This window comes from Balaenoptera musculus, chromosome 19, assembly GCF_009873245.2.
Source record: "Balaenoptera musculus isolate JJ_BM4_2016_0621 chromosome 19, mBalMus1.pri.v3, whole genome shotgun sequence".
In the NCBI taxonomy this organism is placed as follows: Eukaryota; Metazoa; Chordata; class Mammalia; order Artiodactyla; family Balaenopteridae; genus Balaenoptera; species Balaenoptera musculus.
Window position 1 is genome coordinate 28789536 of NC_045803.1, and position 18423 is coordinate 28807958.

General features: G+C 45.6%; 1 protein-coding gene across 2 annotated transcripts in view; it reads right to left on the reverse strand.

Annotated features, from left to right (window-relative positions):
- TOX3 (TOX high mobility group box family member 3) overlaps positions 1-16289 on the reverse strand; it is a 107246-nt gene extending 90957 nt beyond the window's left edge. For both annotated transcript variants that reach the window (XM_036832173.1, XM_036832172.1), the window contains exon 1: positions 15976-16289. In XM_036832173.1, the coding sequence (XP_036688068.1) occupies positions 15976-16062 (87 nt within the window). In that variant the 5' untranslated portion in view covers positions 16063-16289. The remainder of the gene's footprint in view (positions 1-15975) is intronic.
- Between the last annotated feature and the right edge of the window lie 2134 nt (positions 16290-18423).

Here is an 18423-nt window from a genome sequence, read left to right on the forward strand (position 1 = left end):
TGAGAGTTATACTCGTCCTTATAAAAAGACCAAAAGGGGAAGGGATACGTTTGTTTTTTATTTTTACAATATTGACACAACCAGTAGACTTTAATTTCCTAAGTGGAAATTTCTCTTGTAGAAAGATACTCAAAGTATTCTTGACACTATGCAAACATGCTCATTGTACTTAGAAGTATTTAAGTATTTATTCATAAGCTGCTTTTCTCCACAAAAGAATTGGGTGACTTTTAAAAGTACAATTGATTCTAAAGAGAGAGGTAATATTTCTAAGAATCAAGGCAAAAAAAATTAAGAAAATAATAAAGCCAAGATTACTAGCACTCAGGAATGCATATCCTACTCTTCTGGATAGTTACTAAATAAGTTTCATGCTGGACTCCAAGCTTCTTGACAGCCAATGCAAAGAAATGAAAATAACAAGATTAATAATACCCATTAGATAAAACTAAGTGATTTTTTTTTCCAGCTCTTCCTGATACAGTAACCTAAAAAGATCCTCTGGTAAGTCATCCTAAAAAAAAGACACTATGAATATGTAATGGACTATAATTAAACAGAACCCCAAAAAAAGGATGTTCGTGAAACTATTATTCATAATTCCGCTCAATGCAAAGTCCTAGGAGTGTGCAATTAATACCTGAGAGAGACCCAGTGAAGGCAACTGTGGAGTAGGGTGTACAACAGGGTGTCGTCCTAAGCATTCAGCTCTCAGGCTGGCAGAAGCCTCACATTAAGTTAGGTTATCTGGATGAATGGATGCACTGCATCTTTTTCAGGCCATTCTCCATAAATATATTATTTCTTAAAACAGTTTTTAATAGGGACTGAGCACCAGACTTAAGGGACTTCCCTGGTGGCGCAGTGGTTAAGAATCTGCCTGCCAATGCAGGGGACATGCGTTCGATCCCTGGCCCGGGAAGATCCCACAGGCCACGCAGCAACTAAGTCTGTGTGCCACAACTACTGAGCCTGAGCTCTAGAGCTCGGGAGCCACAACTACTGAGCCTGTGCACCATAACTACTGAAGCCTGTGTGACCAGAGCCCATGCTCCCCAACAAGAGAAGCCACCGGAATGAGAAGCCTGCACACCACAACGAAGAGTAGCCCCTACTCGATGCAACTAGAGAAAAGCCCGCGTGCAGCAACAAAGACCCAACAGAGCCAAAAATAAATAAATAAATAAATAATTTTTTTCAAAGAAAGGACCATCATTTCTGATAAGAAACTAAAGGACAAGAATTCTGCATCAACCATCGAGTATGATGGCCAAACATCATCAGAAAAAAATTTCCCAGAAAGTTAAATTCTCATATATGGGTTATGCTACGCTGGGAGATTTTAGTAGTCAAGCAATGAGGTGTTGTCTATGGTCCAAAAGTTATCTGTTAACTTAGGGTTGAACTGGCCTCTTTTTTAAAACAAATATCCGTTTCTTTTTCCTCTCCACATCTGGACACTGTTTTTTGTCTCTCTTTCTAGATAAGAATCTTCTCGATCACTCTCAACTATTGTCACTCTTCTTGTCTTCTGTTGTCACTCTTCTTACTTTTCGTATTAGTCTATCAGAATTCCTTTAACCTGACTCGGTTTTCCTTCACTTGGTTTCTGCCCTGGACTTCCACAAGTTTCACCCTAATAAACACACAGGCTCAAGAATCGTAGGGAAGCGGGATGGATGCCAGCTACAACCCGCCATCTTGCACCTGCTCGAGGGCCGGTGTTTTCAAAGTGTGTAACCATGAAGAGATGTTCAGATGATCAAAATGGTATATATCACAACTACAGTGTTTCCTAGGACTCTAGGATTAAGACAAGCCATAAAAAAGGGAATGTGTAGTATAAAATTTAGCCCACCGGCAGTTAAAAAACCTGTTAAGCCAAAGCCAGAATTGGAAACAGTATTTGAAACATTATTAATGCAGACAGAGCAAGGCTATTATGCCACCAAGAAAGTTATTTACTGTGAACAACTGGGCTTTGAGGGCCAGCAAAAAGAGCTATTTCAAATTAATATTTTCAAAACAACTGATATGTCTAAGCAATGCACGAAAATATTAAGACAGGCAATCCTACTTTGTGGTGTTGATCTACAACCACTGAAATGACCCTGAGCAGAACTCTAATGTTTAATAAAATTCAACAATCTTTTTCTAAGGAATTTTGTTTTTGCTTAATGTGGTTAACTTTGATACTGGATATGGAGGGTCTTCAATGTCAAGTTGAGGACAAAGCAATTTATCTTGTAGGCCAATACTCCCACATCTATTATGCATACTGGATTAATTTAATTGATATATAAATTTTTTAATTTTAATAGTTTTGCATTTATTGTATGGGTAATTTTTACACGTTGCCAGCAATACAAGCTTCCCTTATGCAATAGTTGTATAAGTTAAAAAGTGAGTCAATGTAAAAAAATTTTTAATAAATAATACTGGTGGTATGTAGATACGGCCAAAAGGAGGTGGCAAGTCTGAGAAAGCATTGGTATAAACGAAGACGAGCCATTGGAAGTGCTTTTAGAAGGAGAATGATGCTCAGACTAATATCCTTCTGAGGATCAAACCGAAGTGGAGTGCAGATTTGATTGCAGGTGGGAGAAATTTAGAAAATACAGAGTCAGTGAGGAGCTTGTGGCTATGGCAGAGGCCTTGGCTAGGACACTGGCAGTGGAAAGAAAGAAGACAGATGCAAAAGAGGTCATGAGAAGAAAAATGAAGACGGCATGAAGAGTTATTGCCTTAAGGGAATGAAAGGGGCCAAGTAATCACAATTAATTTTTTGTATCTGAAAATGACGAGGGCATTGAGAGAAGTGGTGAAAACTTGAAGGGGAGCTCTGGGGCAGAGGGATGCAGGTTGCCATATGGCTTATGTTTGATTTAAATGGATGGCAGGCAGGGAAGTGGCGATAACCTATAGAGAGCTGCCATATAGGGGATGAGAAATGTAGATCAAGCCAGAGATGAAGATTTGAGGCCTTGGGGTAGACTGCAAAAAAGGCCCCAGTTCTTCCACCTCCCTGTATCCATGCCCCTTTGTCATGTGATTTTGCAGCAGCTCCTTTCAAGAAATGGAATCTACCTACTCTCCCCCTGAATCTGGCTTTAGGCAGTAGAACGTGGTAGAAGGAACAGAATTTCTGAGCCTGAGCTCAAGGGCTCTCTGCACTTCTCAGAATGCTACTACCATGCAGGCACTTGTGTACATCTTGGCATGCTGGAGGGGAGAGACTACACGTATGTGCAGGAGAAGCAAGGGGCCCCAGTGGACAGTCAGCCAATCTCCAGAAACAAAGCCTCATAGCCAACCTGCTACTGCCCACAAACACATTAGAGAATCCAGCCAAGATGAGAATAACTGCCCCACTGGGCCCAGACTAAATTACTGACTTGCAGAATCACAAGCAAAACATGTTTTTTGTTTTAAGCCACAAGGTCTACTTTGTTACACAGCAATGGATAGCCGATACAAACAACGTCAGAGAGGGAACAGCTAAAGGCAGAAAGCAAGATCCACATACAAAGTGAAAATAATACAGGGGCAAAAGAGCAAGAAGCCAAGCTTTGGGAGGACATTCCCACTGCCTGGGAAGAGGAGGGAAAGCCGCAGACAAGACAACAGAGCAGGAGTACCCAAATGTGTCAATACAATATTTGGGAACCAGAGACATGGGAGATCACAGGAGACAGAAGGATAGTCATCAGAAAAGCACAGCCCCAGGGCTTAGAGCAGGATCTAGCTTAAGTAGGCACTCCACATTCTTGCATGAATGAATGAAGTTTGATCGGGCAAGGCAGAGCTCACAGGAGAAGAGGAAAAAGATAGTGTCAGTAATGCAAGAAGGAACAGAAGCAGACTGCAGGGTGTTGAGGTGGGCCTGAGTGGGAAAGACATGGAACCCCAGGGAGAGATTTCTTGTTTGCGCCATTGTTCAGAGAGATGTTAAAAAGGGGGTCCGTGGAGTCAGATAAAAGAGTTGATGTGGATGGCCCTTTCTCTAGGACTCACAGCTACCAGCATAGACAGACCAGCAGCAACAACATCACCTGGGAATGGGTTAGCGATACCAACCCTCCGGCCCACCCAGACCCGCTCATCTGCATTTTATCCTGACCCCCAGCTGACCTGCATGCATATCCCAGTTTGAGAAGCACTGCTCTGCGAGGTCCAGAGACAAGGAAGAAAGAATGTTTAATTACATCTTGAGAAAGTCATTCTGTTTTGAACTCCTTTCAAGCCCCCAGATAAAATCAAAGCCAGAGTCTCAGTCTGGTGCTAACACATCTTCCACACCTCCCTAACACTTGCAAATCCCCCTTTTCAACAGAGAGCAGAGCCTGAGGCCAGCAAGGTCTCCAGTGAGCTCTCCAGAATACTGTTTACTCCCCTGGTATTTATCTTTAGGATTTTCTTCTATGTCTGGGAAGTGATAGGGTTTTCCATTTGTGATGGTCTTCATTTCACATTAATTTATGTAAGGGAAAAAAGTGACTTAAACAGAACCATGACATGTACTATAATGTGGATAGAATGAGGAGACAGCCAAAGCTCTGAGAAGTGAGGTGTCCCTCAACAAACTGAAGATTGGAAAATCTATAGTGGAGGTCAGAGGACATCTGGGCACATTTGAAAGTAGAAAAAGGACTAAGACGGGAAAGGTGGGAGCTGTCCGCAGAGCCAATATTCAACAATCAGAAAGGGAACGACGCTGTTGGGGGAATTTCTCCCAAAGAGTAGAAACTGCTCTCCTCTGGGTCTGGATAAAAGAGAGAAGCGGTTCCTACACGAGTGAGGATGACACATGAGCAATCCCTAGCAGATAATATCAACGTTCCTTATGAAGTGGAAGATGAGAGTTCCCTCCTAAGAGTGAGGGGAGAGCTGGTCCGACTGTGACTTAAAAAGAGTGGAGAGGACTTGGACTCTCCGTTTGGAGAACGTCCAAGAGAATAAACAGATAAACAGAAGGACCCAAGTACACTCAGAGAGCTTTCGTTTTTAGTAAGGAAAACGGACACAGTGTTCAGTTACCCTAAAGTTGAGAAATGAGGCTGACCAAAGGCTGACACAGCCTACACAGCAAAAGGAGAGGGGGCTGAGGAAGCTGCCGTGTCTTTGCAGTCGAGGTTGCATGGTCAAGGGTAAAAGAAAGGGGCCAGAGGGTTAAGTGAGGAGAAAAGGCGTAAAGAACTGCAGGTTTCTGGGGAAGAAGATTTGGTGAATGTGTGGATACGATGAGTCACAGGTAAGCTGGGTTTGATCAAAAAGGAAACGCATCAGTTGAAAAACAATCTAGTTTTAAAAAACGCAACTGAAGATTGACTCGTGTGCGAAACTCTATTACCCAGAGTTAGGACTTGAGAAATGGCGGTGTAAAAATTCAAGAGGTATTTTGAAAAGAAGAGAAATTTGGGCCTAAAATATAGGTAATCAATTAATATTAGGACATCGGATTTGCAGTTCCTACAAAGACGCAGATCAAACGTTGGGTATTTTAAGCATGCCCAAAATAAAACCCCAAAGCTGAAGGAAGGATTGAAAAGATAGAACAGTGTATCTCTTTCACCAAAAGAGGACCCTCCAAGGAGCAAATAAAACCTAAAATATTGAATGAAGTTTAGGAAAATACAATATTACAGTTTGTACACAGAATCTCCAACTTTGAGGTACCCGAAAGGGTTCCTTGGACCTCACCCATCACTCACTCATAGGCACTCACCCCTGCTTCTGCAGTAACTGAGTGTTCCCTGGGCACGTGGCCAGCCACAACCTGGCAGTCACAGGTGTGGCCGTGTGTCTCAGTTCTGGCCAGTGAGAAATAAGCAAGTGTCCTGTGGCAGCCTCTGGAGACTTCTCTTGACCACATTTCCTTCCTGCCGGTTGGACCATGATGATGACCGGCACTCTACCTTGGACCATAAGGACAAGGGCCACATGAAAGTTACAGACAGCTTGGGTCCCAGATGTCTATGAAGCCCGCCTAACAGCCCAGTACTACTTACCTCTGGTCTTCATTAGGGACAAGAGAAAATCTATCTCATTTAAGCCACTGCTGCTCAAGTGGTTTGGGGGGGTGTTTCTGTTTGTTTGGGTTTTTTTTGGTTTGTTTTGCTTTTATTTGGCCTCACTGCACAGCTTGTGGGATTTTAGTTCCCCAACCAGGGATGGAACCCGGGCCCTCGGCAGTGAGAGTGCGGAGCTCTAACCACTGGACCACCAGGGAATTCCCTCAAGTTTTTTTTCTGTTACTTGCAGGTGAACCCTAACTAACAGCCCTTTCTTTGCCTGCATTGAAGTTTCCCCTTCCTGGACCATTTCTGGAACACTTTCACCAAACCAACCATTGGCTTCTGCCTAGAACATCTCCCTATGTACATACATTCACACACACACACACGCACACGAACTTCATGAACACTCACATATGCACACCTGCTCTCCTACCAAACTAGAGGTCTCCTGAAGGCAGACCACATCTAATCTCAGCCCCTCACAGGAAGTGCATTCCTAATAAATGCTTGGTAAATAACAATGATGACATGTGCATTAAATCAGCACAGGCTATTTCTGGTTTCCACAAAGAATAAGAAATATGGACAACTCAAATCCTCAAAAATCGTCAAAATCGTCAAGCTTCACTTCATTTAGCAGTCTAAATGGACTTTTTTTTTTTTTTTTACTACCTCATGCCCACTCTCCTTTGCTGTGACATCAGCGTTTTGTTCTCCCTCTGAGGATCCATTGCTCCCGACTCTTGGCCTATGTGGTTTCCGTGGGGCTGCCAGTATGCGCCCCTGATCCTGAGATGGGTATGTGATGTTGGGCCTGGGCACGTGACCCAAGTCTGTCCAATGAGACTCAGTGCAGAGGAGGTACAGAAACAAGCAGGGAAGAGAATCTCCCCTTCTTGGGGAAGCTGAGCCGTGCAGGTGTGACTTGGAGCTGCTACTGAACATCTTCCCACCACCCAAGGATAACCTGACTGAGAAAGAAGCCAAACAGATGAAAACAGAACTAATATAAAGGAGTCTTGACGGCATCCCTTTGTAACACCTGGATCCAGCTATGCCTGAAGCAAAACTTACAACCCCTTTTCTATTTAACTCAGTTTGAGGACTTTTCCCCCCTTGGAGTCCAAAGAATTTTTACTTATACAACAGTTTAACCACTTCTCCATTAAACACTGTTAGAATTTTTTGAGTAAGCCAAATAATGAGTTGAGTTTCTCCCTGGAGACAGGCATAAAGGAGTAGCAAAACAGATCTACTAGTACGCTTTATGAGTACTCAATAGTTCTAAATTTAACTCATCCTTTTTTCGAGAAAAACCAACTTCCAACCAAACATACATATTTCATAAAAGTGTTCTAGCCAGGTCAGCATTTGAGACTTCTCCTTCCTATACCTAGAAGATTTTTAAAAGAAAGTGGAAAAATTTTGTTATTCTGCAGCACACCAAAATCCCCTGCTCATTACAAATTAGCTGTAGAAATTGCTGGAAAAATCTCACAATATAGTAGTTACACTACATCAATTTAAAATATGTTGAAAACTCACTTCCATTACAATATTTAATATAATTCTTCTATATAAACAATTTATAGTCAACGTAGAAAAGGCCACATTAAACTCGCAAGATATGGAATAGAAGGGCCCACCTTAAAATCTATCTCCTCCAAAAGAACGAATCTATATCATTCAAATATGTATTTAGAGTGAAATCCAAACACTTCTTGATATTGGCCAATTTCTTTAACTTACGGATTATCAAGACATGACAAGTATTCTTTTATAAACAAAGTAAAATTAAATTAAGATTAAAGATAGAATCTTAGTCATACAAGAAGGGCCATTTTCCAATGGCTAATGTGTTTTACACCAGAGTGGAACAAGTGGAACATATCTAAAAGAACATGGCCTCCCAAAGGAAGGGATTAGGATACAAACCTAGGAAACAAAGAAAATAAAATGACCTACTACAAAGAGAGAAGATAAAACCTGTTAGAAGCTCATGTAGACCTTGAATAAAAGCCTCTACTCCTTTTATTTTAATAGGGTTTTTTTAAAGAGTGCTGAATCCACCTTTAAAATACACTGAATTTATAAGCATACTTAGCAGAAATCCTGTCCTTCCTTATTAACCACACTCAAAACAGATTCCCCAAGATACTTATGACATCATGAACATGTCACAAAATCCAGTTTGAAGTTGCATCTCTTACACAAAGAGAAACACATGAAATGTTTTAATTCATAAATGGCTGACGTGGTTGTAAAGTATGGTATTGCAAATTTTGCATTATTCCCACTTGATGATAGCCATTTAATAATGTTTCTTTCCAAATAACTGTTAAGATAGAAAAGATATATCATCTCACACACACACACATACACACACACACACACACACACACTCCTTTTTTATACCATCCTTGTCATGGTACAGTAAGATTTCCAAATTTTCTGAGTTTCACGTGTTACGTCCTAAAATACTGCCTCCCTAACTGGGAAGTTGGATTACCAAACACCGCACCAGCCAACCCTCAAGACCAAGGATGCGTCCTTGCCACCCCGTCTCCTTACTCTTAGAGAAGTCACTTCTGTTTCCAGCGCTTTATCACTTACAGGAAGCCTCCGACTTTGGTTCTCCAACTCTGAGCTCTCTCTCTGAGTTCCAAGGCACGGGTAGGTTCCAGGGCACCTACTTGACATCTCTGTGGGAATGTTCCACCCAAATATCCCATATCAGCGTTATCTTTCCTTCAACCCCAGCTTCTCCTCTGGCCTCTCTGCTTCTGTTCGAAGTCCTAACATTCATTCAGGTCCCCAGTTCAAACACCCTGAGTCGTCTCCACCTCCTCTTTCTCCTTCTTAAGCTACAGAGATGCTCTGTTCAGTGCCCTCCTCTCCTTCACATCCATATTCACATCTCCTTAGTTCAAATCCTTCTCGCACCTTTATCTCGACTGGCTAGTGGCGTCCTCCCTGGTCCCCCCCGTCCGCCACCTCCTGTCGGGCCCCACGCTAATCTAGTCAAAAAGTCAGATTCATCTTCACAAAATTCAACCCCTACCACATGTTAGCCCACTCAAAATTCTTCAAACGTGCTCAGCAGCAGACACGGGTGTCCTTCCAACAGCCTCCTTCCTTGCTAACAGAGCGTAACATCAATTATGCTCAGGTGACAAGTGTCCAGCCCCAGGGGATGACATGGGATTGGTCTACGCTGATCACAGCAATCCCCTTCTTCTTTGCCAATGACTGGCCTAGGGTGGGCATGTGATCCATTTCTGAACAGTAAGACGAAAGAGTCTAGTGGAACTGTTTCCAAGAAAGCTATTCTTTCTTAATAAGAGATGTGTAGAAAGAGAAAGTGCTCCTTTACTACCACTGCCACCCACACCACTACCCTGCTTCTCATTTCGCATGCTATCGTGTGAGGATGTGACGCCTAGAGCTACAGCAGCCAACCTGTGACCATGAGGAGAATGTTGAAATTCCAAGGATGGCAGAATAAAGAGAAAAGTAAAGGGGGTCCTTGAAGACATGATTGAACCATCCAAAACAGCCTGAAATGGCCTACCTAAAGACTGACTAGTAAACAAATGTCCTTAGGGTTTATGCACTGTTTGTTGTTCCTTCTGTTACCTGCAGCCCAAAGCATTCTAGCTGATAAACTTACAAAGAACAAACTACTTCCCTTACCACTGAAGGCCCTCTGTGCCATGCTACTCACAGCGTGACATCCTCACCTGAGAGCCCCACCCCAGACCTATGATTCAGAAACTCTAGAGGTAAAGTCCAATGGTCTGTGTTACAAAAAGCACTCTGGGTATTACTCGTGTATGCTAAAGTTTGAGGAGCACGGCTCTATAATATGATCACAAATTATTCTTTTCCATTTCATCCACTATCCTACATACCGCAAGGAACACTGGGTCTGTATTTCTCCGATGACAGTGACCTCATTTCACTAGGTCTGAGCATCATTTGATGTTTCCTTAATTTCATCTCTTTCTAATCAAAGTTTTCAAACTCGAAGCCTCCTGGGACCTGAGAGGTATACAGAGGGCTAAGTATGAGGAAGAGGGAGTGGAGAGGACCACGGTGAACCGTGGAGGACATAGCCATCTGAATCAGGGCAACTGGCAGATGATGCCACACAAGGGTACAGGTCCAGTATTTATGATGAAAGAAAAACTGGAAATCCAGATTTATATGCAAAGATTTTTAGAAACAGACAACAAATTTATTTTTTTAAATACTGGTGCAAAGTAAACAAAACAAGTCCTCAAGTAGATTCAGTGTCCCCCTGACAGTTTGTGACCTAGAGTAGATAGTTCTTGAAATAACCACACATACTTTGAATGCTGTGGCCACGTACAACCACTGACTTCACCTGAAATGACTAAAATTAACATTCTTTGGCTAACTGTATATTAGGCTTCACTGAGCACAGGGTTCTCATCAATATTCCACTGGCTGACGTGGCAAAATGGCGAGTTTCTGGACCTCAAGTTTGTGTCAGCAGGACTGCTTTATCCATTAGTCACCATAGACGGGACACCTAGAGCTATAAGCTTCTCAGGAGCCTACAGAAATGTTTAAAATGTAGAAAAAAGTAATTGGCCACACAGCACAGAAGCGTGCGTGCACGCACACACACACGCTACAAAATTAAAACTAATAGATGCTCAATTAAATGCCTACAAAATACAAACATAAGCCACCTAATCAACATCAACTCAGATATGGTACCATGTCATATTATATTAAATGCAGGATGTGGAGGGGAGCCCAGATCAATAGGGCTTAGGAATTGCCAAGGGCCTCAAAAGGCCCTGAGTGCCAACCAGGAACCAACCATTCTGTCCTAGGTCTTGTCTTCTTTATAGCAATCACAAACTTTGTACCCAGTTTTACTGCCCCTGGACGTTGCTCACTTCAGGATCCTCAGCCTAAAACAAAGTTTCCAACCATAGCTGCATGTTGGAATCACCTGGGGAGCTTTTAAACACACTGCTGCCTGGATCCCATCCCCAGAGATTCTTACTGAACAAGTCTGGGGTAAGGCTGAGCTTGAGTATCTTCTACAAGCCTCCTCCTACCCAACCATGGCTGAAGCCAGGGCTGAGACCTCACTGTTCTAGAAGCATTTCCAGAAACATTCTCTGAGATAGTCATCTTTCCAGTTAGGCCATCTTGATTTTCTTTCTACTGCCTTGGCCTGGAACAAAGGAAGATCACGGTACCATCAGTGGACTGATTATCTAGAACAGGGGTTGGCAACCTTTTTCTATAAATAATAAATGTTTTAGGCTTTGCAAGCCATGCAGTCTCTGTCACAATGACTCAATTCCACCACTGTGGCATGAAAGTAGCCCCAGACAAGATGTAAACAAATGAGTGGGGCTGTGTTCCAATAAATGTTTATTTATGGACACAAAAGTCAATTTCATGTAGTTTTCACAGTCACGAAATATTATTCTTCTTTCGAATTCTTTCAACAGTTTAAAAACCAACCTTAACTTGCAGACCATGACCTGTGGGCTGCAGTTTGCCAACTCCTGACCTAGAATGACTATTCCATTGGCTTGAGACCATAAAACTAATGAATGATAGAATCCAAATTATTAGATTAGAACTACACTGAAAGTGGTTAAATTATACCTCCTCCACTCACTCAACTGAATTAGCCACATAGTCGAACACTGTAGTAGAACTGCCCACATAGTTGAACGTAAACTAGAAATGATTTATTTAAAAATGATTTTTGAATCCTCATCTGCATGAGTTTGTTAAGACAAAAGTTGCAAAGGAGCAGTACACAGGCATGCTTTGAGGGTCCCACATAACGATTTCAAGTATTTGTTAATTTGCAGCCAATACTTAAAATTCAGGATATTTCCCATAAAAACCCAGATTATCATTTTCTTGAAAAAAAAGAATTGCAGAATGTAGAGATACTGGGTCAAATGTTTGCATGGCAACAATCTACTAATGCTGAGCAAGGCTCCCCCTTTAAATGGGGCACGTTCTCCACTTGACCACAACCTCTAGCTTCATGAAGGTTAACTGGCTGTCCCCACAGACAGAGTTTATGACCCTTGCTCTAAGGTCCCTAGAAAAACCTTTTATTTCTTTCACAATGTGGTTTCCACATCTTGGTTAAACACCTGACATGGAAATCTCTCAATCTGCTCTCAAAATTCAACACCCCCATACTCCGGACCCTAGAAAAAATCATGAGTTCTCATGCTAGTGCAAGATATCAACTAAAGGAGAGTTTCAATCAAATCCCCCTCCCCTCTCAATATGTTCTCAACTTGAACCGTGGTCTCCAATAAGACAGACCAATGACAAACCACCCTTCAGGTCCTCTTATTCTTCAAGCTAGCCAAGGTAGAGGCCCATGAGGTGGAGGGAAAGTGCTCACATCAGAACATCTTAATTAAGCAGAGTGATCAATAACACATATAATAATTAGAAAGCAATGTTTGGGACAGATGGAGTTACAACAGCATAGGACTATTCTACATAGGGTAAGAAGTCAACAGCCATATTTTGAAAGGGGGTGGGGAAGCCCTAAGAGTATGCAGAAAAGCTAGTAACTAGAGTTTAGTCCAAACTCATTATTAACCCAATGCGTGATTTTACCTTGCTTACTACACCTACATTAAATGTAACAGTGTATTTGGCGGGCGGGTGAGGAGGGCAGACTTCTGACCACTACATGCCGATTGATATGTTGCATATTATCTTCTTACTGGTGAAGACAAATTGAACCCAGGGAAAGAAAAGTTCCAGATATATAGACAATGGGTCACTAATTCACTTGAATAACATAAGGCTTTTTTTTAAAAAAAGATACAGGTGTTAGTTTAATTTGTTAGCTGCATCAGAAAAAGAAATGTTCAAACAGTAGATTTTCCACTTGAAATTAAAATGGAAATTAGCCCTGAGGAAATAGAGATGACTTTAAGTTTATACATCAGTGGCTGGTTCATGAATTATTAACTGATTTTAATGATCCTGGCTATATTTTATTTGAAGTTATTCTCCTACTTGCAATGACTTTTGAACCCTCAAAACTCTTTCATCCATTCTCCATAGACAGAGTACACACTTTCATGAGCGCTGACATTTAAAAAGGATCCATATACTCACAGAATGTGAAGATAATACACATGCATATAAGTTATACAAAGGACTCGGGTCATTTGTTAAAGAGAGAAATGAATGAAACCCTATTATTCACGGTTTGTAAATAAATTTAACGATAAGCGCTAACTTTTCCCTTGTTAAGCCTGGAGCGGAGGGTTCTGTATTTCTTCTAAAGTTTCCCAGATGGTCGTTAAAACAAGAAAGGGCAGAAACAGACTTTCTTTGAAAGCCATCACTTCCCATCCGGAAAGATAACGCACATGATCAAAAGTTAAGTCTTAAAAGATTAATGATTACAGGTGTTTTCAAATAAGACACATGCATGTCTTCGTACGCTGGTTTTTACATTTTCAATATAAATCTATATTGAATAACGTCACTTCAGACACACAAGTTAGCTATGAAATGAAATGCTATAAACCTTTAACTAGCACTTGCTGTTTTATACCCGTGAAGTTAATACTACTTCTTCTACTGCATTCTCCCCATAAGGAAAAATTACGGGGAGTAAGGTTGGGTTTTTCACTTCTGAGATTAAGAGTAGGAAAATACAGTATCGTGGCTCAGTTGAAAGATTATTGTATTTTTATCTGCAAGGAATGAAATGCGAACATCCCTTAAAATAAGTACAATCTGATTTCTACCAATATTAAGCACTAACTTTCATAAGTTGGGTACACAGAGCACTTAAGACGACAGATTGCTGAATAACTAAGAAACCGAGTTATTTCAGGCGAATCGCTGCATTAGGAAAATATGACAGCAATCCAACTTGCCTCCTCACTCCTGAAATTGAACAAGCATCTCAATAAATATTGTCTGTTTTTAAGCCATCTAGACGCTCTCAGAAGTAAATGTTCTGAGTTTAAATTGACTCGAAATAGCCTTTCTCAAAAAATAAAAAGAGACACACACAAAACACCCACAATTTCCTCTGGTCCCTTGAAGTACCCTTGGGATCCTAGTGAACAGAGAGATTTGCCACGCATTGCAGTGACTGGATTAGTACAAAAGGTTTCTATTTTGGTGTCATTCGAGTGTTGCTGATCTTAAATCAGAGAAAGAAGTAGTTACATTAGGCAAGGTAATGGCTTCCAAAAATAAGAGCATGCCCAGCTATACAAGGCTTGAATACACAAGGCTAAGTTGTAAGGAGATAAATAATACCCCACTGGAACAATTAGGTGGATTCTCAGAAACACTACATACATAATTAGGCTGCCTAAGTCCCTAACTGAGCATACATGGGAGACTTTTTAAAGCATTTAATAACTTGAGTAAATCCAAAATCAGAGGGCCGAAACTAAACCTTAACTCTGGCTACAGGGATAGGCCTTTTCTTGCTTCTCTTTCAATGCTAAATGTATCACTCTAGGAATTTTGAGAGCGTGAACGCCCACCATCACCAAAGGGTTAAAACACACTGAATGATATCCCTTCCTTCTATACTTGTTGGGAGGCCCCTCCGTGCCAGGCGCAGAGCCGGGTGATGATGACACAGGGGAGAGGGGTGAGAAAGAGAGACCCTAATGGTGTTTCACAAACTTCAGCACTGGAGTTGGGAACGGAGTATAAACAAACAGAAAGGAACACGAGCCTCCATCAGCCACGGGGCACAGCAAACTGTTCCTCACGCTTAGATACAAATCCTCCTCTTCCTGCTATGTATTCATTAGTTTTGTATAGCACCTTTCTTTCTGCAGGCTCCTTATTTCCTCCTCTGTTATCCAAGCAATCATAAACTGCGATTTGAAAGAAAAAGGAGGGGAGGAGGGAGGAGCAGGGGGGAAGGAGAAAGAAAAACCACATTCAAAAGGCACAGGCCATCCAGAGCACAGCTCTTGCTCTGAATATCGCCCTCGGGGTGCTGTTTCCTCTAAAGCTTGGCCTTGGGGGCTTCAGGAAAGGATAGAGAACAGGAGTCCGCGCTGCGCTGGCCCAAGGGCCGCGGTTCTCGCACCGACTCGCCGCTCCGAGCTGCGGCCAGCTGCCCTTCTGAGATCCACCTTTGGCCACCTGAAACGCTGGGTCCTCGAAGTTGGAACAGGGGGAGGTGAAGGAGGTGGGGTGACCCAGGGCGTGGTGTGGAGGTCTCCAACCCTGATCTCCCCGAAATGCCAAACTTACCCCTCCCCCAAAAATGAAAGATAAGAAGCCACTTGTGCTAACCAGGGAGGGGCGGGCACCTCCACTGCATGGTCCAGAGCGCCCTAGCGAGAGGGCAGCAAAGGCCACCTGCGGGGGTCCCACCACTTCGCGGCTCCCCTCTTCCCCCATCCAGGGCACGCTCAAAAGTTAGTTCCTTTCCTTCGCTAAGCGGCCCTGGGTTCAGCTCTCGGGGGCGTGGGGGAGGTGAGATGGGCTGGGAGGGGGGCGGCGAAGTCATCAGACCACGAGATGGGGGACTCCTGCGTTGCCCCCTTCCCCCCCAAACTCAGGGGGACTGCGATCGTGTTTACTAATAACAACAACAAAGAATCACAAGCGAGTTCCCCCTTGCAGTTGTTGGGCTGCTCTTCCCTTCTGTGGGGCAGCCAAAGAGAGTCGGCCGGGGGGGGGGGGGAGAGAGACAGTGGGAGGAGAGGCGGAGGGGAGAGGGGAGCGCCGGCTGAGGGACAAAAAGGGGGGTGGGAAGGGGGCAGAAAGAGTAGAGCGGGAGAGTTGGACAGAAACGAAGGCGCAAAGGGAAAGGAGCGGAGAGGGGAGAGAAAAGTGCAGCAGGCGGAGATCTGGAGCGCGGGGCGCGCCCGGGATGGGGAGGTGGCCCCCGACCCGCCGCCCCCCGGCCCCGGCCCGGCCCGGTCACCTTGCTGTAGCCGTAGTACCCCAGGCACTGCGCGAAGTCCAGGCCGGCGGGGTCCCCGGCCGCCGCGGGGTAGAATCTCACATCCATGCCGGAGCCGGGCCCGGGGCCGGGGGCCGGGACTGGTGCTCGCCGGGACCGGTGCCCGCCTCCTCGAAGCCGCTAGATCCACCGTCGGGGGCGCCCGGCCGGGGTTGTCCGGGAGGCGGCGCGCGGGACTTGGGCCGGAGGGGCGCCGCGACCGGGAGCCAGAGGAGCCCGGGAGCCGCGGCCGCCGCACACAAAGGCGCGGCCACGCGAGCCGCGGGAGAGCGGGAGGCGGCCCGGGGGACGCGCCCCGCCGGGGCACCAAGGCAGCGCTGCGCACCGGCCGGGCGCCCGGGGCGCGGGGCGCGGCGCGGGGGCCCGGGGCGGCGCGGCGAGTTCAGGTGCGCGGGGCGAGGCTGGGACGACGACGGCGGCGGCGGCGGCTGGCCCCGCTCCTCCTCCTCCTCCCCGGGCGGACTGAGGAGAGGAGCCGCGGAGACAAGGGGCCCGGCCCCTCCCCTCCTTCTCCCCCTCCTGCCTCCCTCCGCCGCCGGTCCCCTCCCCGCGCCGCCGCCGCTCCGCCCCTCCCACCGCGGGCAGCTGGCGCGCCGCCCGCCCCGCCGGTGCGCTCTCGGCCCGGACCGCCTCCGGGCGCGCGGACCCCGCCCCGCCGGCCCCTGCCCCGCGCGGCCCCTCGCGGCTCACCCCGCGCCTCGCGCAGCCCTCGACCGCCCCGTCGCCCGCGCCGCGGCCTCCCCCTCTCCGGGGCCCCTCTTCTTCCCACCGCGCCCCCCTTCCCTCTCCGGTCCTCTTTGTCCCCGCTGCCTCGGAGCGCTCCTCGCTCCCCTCCTTCCCTCGGCCGCTTCGGCCAGTCCCATGCCCGGTGTGGACCCCCGCCCCCTTTCGGACCCCCGCTGCCCTGGGCCCCCAGCCCCTGCCAGCAGCATCCACGCGCCGTCCGCTCCCTTCCCACCACTCCTCTTTCCCTCGGGTTCCACTCCTCGTCCCCATTCCTTCCTCGTGGGTCCCCCGATCCCTCTACCCCACTCCGCCTTCCCCCACGAGTGTCCCCTTCTTGGAGGCACCTAACCCAGCAGGTAATCTGCACGATTGCCTCCGAAGAGCCGGGAGCTGGGAGCCCCGTGTACACCTGTGGTGTTTTCCAGGAGGGGTATGGGGGCCTGACCTTTCACAGGTAGGCAGACTTGAAGCTCCCCGGGTTAAGCCTCATGTCGCTTCTCTTCGTATTTTCGTTGCTCTTGTTTGTATTCGAAAGGCATTTGCGTAACTGGATCTAGGCGGATCACTCACCGCTCTCTGAGAGAAAATGTCCCTATTTTCCTAAAAGGTTCTGGGTGATTAACTTCTTCACAGTGCACTCACCCACCCCCTTCTTGATTTCTTTCTCTTTCTTTAAGCTACATCTTTCCCCCCACCCCCACCCTTGCTTTGGGTTCGTCTGACAGTTTGGCCCTCAGCCTTGGCGAAGGGAAGGGATTTGCTACCAGATGAGAACGTTAAGGAGAGGCTGTGAGATTTGCCCCCCTCCCCAATATGGTTGTCTGGTAACTACTTTAACAGGAAGGGAGAAATTTACAAATATTTTAGCTGACACTCACTCACACTTTCGTCCCTGATCACACTTTGCTGGCCCACGGCCTGAAGTTTTTCAGACAAGCATCACAGGACTTTCTCTTCATTTCGTCTGTTCTCCAAAATAGGCACCCTGGCTTGGTGACACCTTGCGTATGTACCTTTGCCCAATATTATCGTTCTGGAACCAAGTAGGAAAAATAAACTTCAATTAGGCGAAAGTTTGTGTATTTGCTCTTCTCTTAGCAGAGTCGGGTGTTTGGAGACTGCGTGAGAGAGCGGTGTGTATTCAGGAAAGGAACAACTGCTTACGTTGTCGCTGGGTTGACTCCAATCCCCCCCCCCCCTCCTGAAAAAGCTTTGGTCTCCTCTCCCGAGTCTCCATTTAACGTTGACAACCCAGCGGCGCTCCCTAATGGCCCAGCGGGTTGCACAAATTGGCAGTGAGCTGAGATATTATCAGGACAACACCCCATTGAGCAGGTTCTTGAAACGCAGAAGTGGAGGCCCTTTCTCCGGGCCACTGGGCGCCTGTGGCCTTTCCACCAATCAGAGCTGGAGGTTGCAGTGGCCACCTGTTGTCTCGCAAGAGTACATCTTTTAAGGTTCACTATTAGTATTTAACAATGGCGTAGAGTGCGGCATCTGGCCACAGGCGAGGAGCAGCCTGCCGATCTGAGGTACCAAAACAGAAATTATACATTTTTTCCAGATAGTTGTTAAAAGGAGCCCCCAAAAGGCTGGGAAGCGGAGTTTTTCTTTGCACACTCACATTCCTCGCCTTCTTCTCATTCTGTCGTGCCTCTGCAGCAATCTGAGCTTGATTACAGA